Here is a 4,580-nt window from a genome sequence, read left to right as displayed (position 1 = left end):
TAAACATCCAAATATATCAATTTATTGTGATAAACAAAGGGAATAATCAAAAGTATTCAGCAATAAAGCATTTCAGAATACTGTCACATATATTTAAGGCAAAATTGATCTCTATTTTCCAATATGTTGAGTTTTGTCATACTTTAATATGTTGACAAACCAATTCGTTTCCAGGAATTAAAGCCGTTATCTTCATCTTACTAATTAGGGCTAATTTCATAAGGCAGTGATGAAAAATCATCACTTAAGTGGTCATAGTCTTTTTTCTAAACAACAACAACACAGAATTTATTAGACTGACAAAGAATTATTGAGCAACTGCCAAAGGAAGCTTGCTTCTACTTGGTATTGTTTCTCATCCCCTTTTATAAATGTATCAAGTGATGGCTGTCAAGGTGCAATAAAAGTAAAATAAATCCCCTTACATATAAATGAATTCTCAGTACACTACAGAAAGAGCTGTTCTTGCTCTAAATCATGTCTCAGTCTGCTAAAATTACTTTTAAGTTCTTTCCTATCTTGCCTTGTAGTGTAATCTATTCTCTTTCAGCTACAGAACTACAGTTGCTCAAACAAAAAGCTATAATGTTACATCTGAATTAATTTCCTTTCATTGAGGTAATTTGACATTCAGGATAAAGTCTAGATCTTTCAACTCATTTCTCTCAGATTGCTTATTTTACCTGTATTCAGGTAAGTGAATGATTATTTACCGGTATTCACTCAATTCAAAGCGAATTATTTTTGCTTTGGAAGGGGGTTATCATCATTTGGTCAAACATTTTTATGTACACCTATAGTTAATTCTTACTTCCCCTACCCCTGCGCAGCGCTCCGTTATTATTCTGCCTCTCTGGCTTTCCAGATTCAGCTCCCCACAACTGGAATTAGACTTTAAAGAATAGATGAAAAGATGTTTTTAGGCAGCACTAAGTTCTGGAGGTGTTTCTGTGGTTCTATAGTTTCTGCCGTCATTGATTAGGTATTCATTTGTCACCTCTTGGTAGCCTCTCATCTTGTAGCGCCGAATTCTGAACACAATAAAAACACAGATAACCAAGACTACCATCACTGCGATGCAAATCCCCGCAATGGCCCCACTTGATAGTGCCGAACTGTCATTTCCCTGGAAAAGAAGAGCTATTTCCTTCCCTTCTGTGCCATTAGCCAACCTCCAGCTCCCACTCTGCCGTATCTTGACCCAGGCTTGGCTACCTTCGGTGCTCACCAGGACCGTTTCAGAAAAGCTGCCATTGGGGGACGGGGTGCGCAGAAAAGGGGGGAGCTTGATGGGAGCCAATTGCTGAGCAAAAAGTGTCCCCGCTTGCAGACAATAGAGAATTTCACAGCCGTCACTCAGATATGCCTTATGTTGACTATGCCCCGGGGGACATTTCATGGGGTATTTAGTAGGAGAATCTTGGTAGAAAAAATCCTGGAGGATTCCAGGGCTTTGCCCCTTCCGTAAGCCCGCCAGAGGATTGCCAGACTGACAGCTGAAGAAGCCACCAAAGGGCACCGCATAGCGGGAGCCCATCTCGTAGTCATTGCTGATGCACACCTTCAGATTATCAAACAGGACCAAGGGGAAGAAGTAGGCCGGACAGGTATATGTGCTAGTCACTGGGTTCTCATTCCCAGTACTGTAGAGTCCTCCAAAGAGAAATCCTGAGCTCTGAGCTATTGGACCTGTGGCAGCGCACCAATAAGTAAAGAACTTCACTGTGCTGGGGTAGTAGCGGATGCCGCACACTTTCTTACAGCACTTAAGCACAAGCCAGCACTTATGGCACTGCTCATGACACTCCATCTTGGGCTGGTTGGCTGTACGTTGCTCTTCATGCAGCAGAACAGCAGAATAGTTCTGTGGGCAAGAGTAGCTGCCAGTCAAAGGGTTCTGGACACGGTAAGCCTGGCAAAGCTCCTCTAGGTCCTGGCCCGAAACCCCGTGGCACTCCTGGAAGATTCCGCCAAAGGTATAATTGGTGCTGGGATTTTGGCATGAGCCATCATCAACATTGGCCTGGAAGTTGAAATTCTTTGAGCTGGGCTCAACGCAGCCTGGATGGGTGTTGATTGCATAGTAGAGGCGGATAGCGTTATCCACTGTGGCGGCCACTCGATGAACTGTAGGCTCTGGCAATTCAGGTAAGGCATCAGGGGTGATGAAAAATGGCAGAGGAAGCCCTGACTTGCCTATTGCCACTAAACCATTGGGGATGCTCTCCTGCCATTTCTGGAGGGTGATGCCAGGATAGAAGGGCTCACTGCCCCGGCTCTCCAATTTGGAATTTATTGTATTCGCCAAATAGGCCTTAGTCATATTACTCAAAGCTTCCATGGAGGCCCCAATTCCCACATTGACTTTGTGGAAAAAAGTAACAGAGGCAGAGGCAGTGATGCTTGCTTTCTGAGCATCATTGTCCAGCAAAAACTTCTTTTTCACCTGATCTTCTTGTATGAGGGACGCTCCAGCCTCCACGCTTGTGAGGACATGCGTGCCGTAGCTTAATACCAGCATTTCTGCCATATACTCAGCAATCCGACTCTGGTTATTCTCTAGCTGGTTGCCTATGCTCACAAGCTGATGACGGAAATCCTTGTGGAAAGTGAAGGACGGCTGAGCTTTCACAGAGTAAACGTGATGCCGTACTTGCACTCTTGTGGTGACTGTGTCATCATAGACATTGTGGGTCTTCGTTTCCTGGGAACCAGTGGAGAACCTGCCATTGAGCACGGTGAGGTAGGAAGCCTCGGCATTGATGGATTCGGAAAATGCATCGGTGTAGGACAGCCAGTCTTTAATAATTTCAGAGTGGATCTCCACTGTGCTCTTCTTGAGGGGCACCACAAAGACATCGTTGGGAATGAGGTACTCACCATCTTCAGTGGTCTGGCATTGGGAGTAGTTGAGGGTCATGACCTTGCCCATCTCCACATTGCGCAAGTTGTCCCAGCCACCTCCAGGTAGGACCTCTAGTACCTTTTCACTGAGACCTTGAAGTCTACAAGCTTTGAATCCTGGATCTTCAGCTCTTGCACTCTCGGTACTCAGCAACACCAAGAGAGGCCAAAGCCAAAACGCCATGGTCAGGGAAGGGAAAAGGCCACTTTACTTGCACGGTCCTAAAAAAAGAGAAAAGTTTCATCATTTAAAAGACTATTTATTATTACTTAAACCAGCCTGTTTAAGTCTCCAAGAACTCATAACCAGCATCATCAAAGCCAAAGCTGCTAGAGTGGGAGAAAGCAAGATAAGATAGCAATCAAATGTTACAAGTACAATTCCTGGCAATTCAGTAAAAGGAGAAATGTGTTCAAATAGGTCTACCCATGGTAGACATAACCGAATGATTTAAAAACTGGCTTAGTGTTGCTGTAAAAGTTAATATATAATCCAATCCTTTCAAATAACATTTTGCTACACACACAATGCACACACACAAAATGACTGCAGTGCACATATAATAGACCATCACTCGTGCTTTTACAATACATAATCAACCAGGTTGCTACTTTGAGTTGAAAAACTATGATGAACCCAAGTTACGACCTCATTCTGGCTTTCTGCTGAGAATTAGCCCCCCTCTTTACATGGCATAGGCAGAGTGGGGATGGAATAGCAGCAAAGAGGAAGCAGATGTAACCACAACAGCTTCTCTTACTTGAGGGGGCAGAATGAAATGATAACATACAGAGATAATATGAAACAGTTGCAGAAAGTCACTGAGATAAGGGGAGGGCGGTCGGGTTATTCTCCAAAGCTCCTGAGGGTAAGATAAGAAGCAACGGGGGGGGGGGGGAGGTCATTAAAAAGCGATCCAACTTAGAACAAAGGAGAAACTTCCTGACAACAAGAACGATTAATCAGTGGAACAGCTGACAGACTGGACAACCATTTGATCTGGATGGTGTAAGGTCCTCCTCTGCCTTGACCAGGCAGTTGGACTAGATAAACTCCAGCCCTATGGTTCTATATTTTTTGATTAGTAGAAAATCTGTAGCGGCTTGACCTCCAAGGGCCATGCATAAGCACACCAAGGTGCCTGCCGTCCCTGCCCTAACAACCCCATTTATTCGTATCCATTTCATGTATTCATAATCTTGTATAAACGTATATCTATTATCCTATACACGTTTGAATTCTTTATTCTTTATTGGCCAAGTGTGTTTCAACACCCAAGGAATTTGTCTTTGGTGAATATGCTCTCAGTGTACATAAGAAGAAATGATACATTCATCAAGAATCAGAAGGTACAACACTTAATGGTAGTCAAAGGATACAAATAAGCAATCAAAATGACAAAAGGTTGGACACATTTAAAACTCTGCAAATCTTCTGAATTCTTTGGCCCTAGTAGGGCTGCCTCTGAACTTTGGAAAATTCATCTGAATTCATTGCTTACCTTGCTTGATTCTCCAGGATACCACGGCTTCTTTCTGTCCACCAAAGGAACTCTCAGCTACTTTGCTCAGTTTATCACTGATTTTAAAAAAAACAGAAAAGAGTCGACGAAAAAAGATTAGAGGAACTTTGATTTTCTCAAGCAATAGGATTGGATAATTGAAACATGAGGGGA

General features: G+C 43.3%; 1 protein-coding gene across 1 annotated transcript; it reads right to left on the bottom strand.

The window, feature by feature from the left end:
• On the bottom strand, window positions 1-4,580 carry LOC309385140 (macrophage-expressed gene 1 protein-like). Its single transcript, XM_081939258.1, has 2 exons — window positions 4,407-4,580; window positions 1-3,126 (listed from the first exon to the last, which is right to left on the bottom strand). The coding sequence occupies exon 2, from the start codon at window positions 3,086-3,088 to the stop codon at window positions 920-922; it is 2,169 nt and encodes a 722-aa protein (XP_081795384.1). The 5' UTR covers window positions 3,089-3,126; window positions 4,407-4,580; the 3' UTR covers window positions 1-919.

This window comes from Natrix helvetica (genome assembly GCF_964273705.1).
Source record: "Natrix helvetica genome assembly, chromosome: 1".
NCBI lineage: Eukaryota > Metazoa > Chordata > Lepidosauria > Squamata > Natricidae > Natrix > Natrix helvetica.
This window is presented reverse-complemented; position numbering and strand designations above follow the sequence as displayed.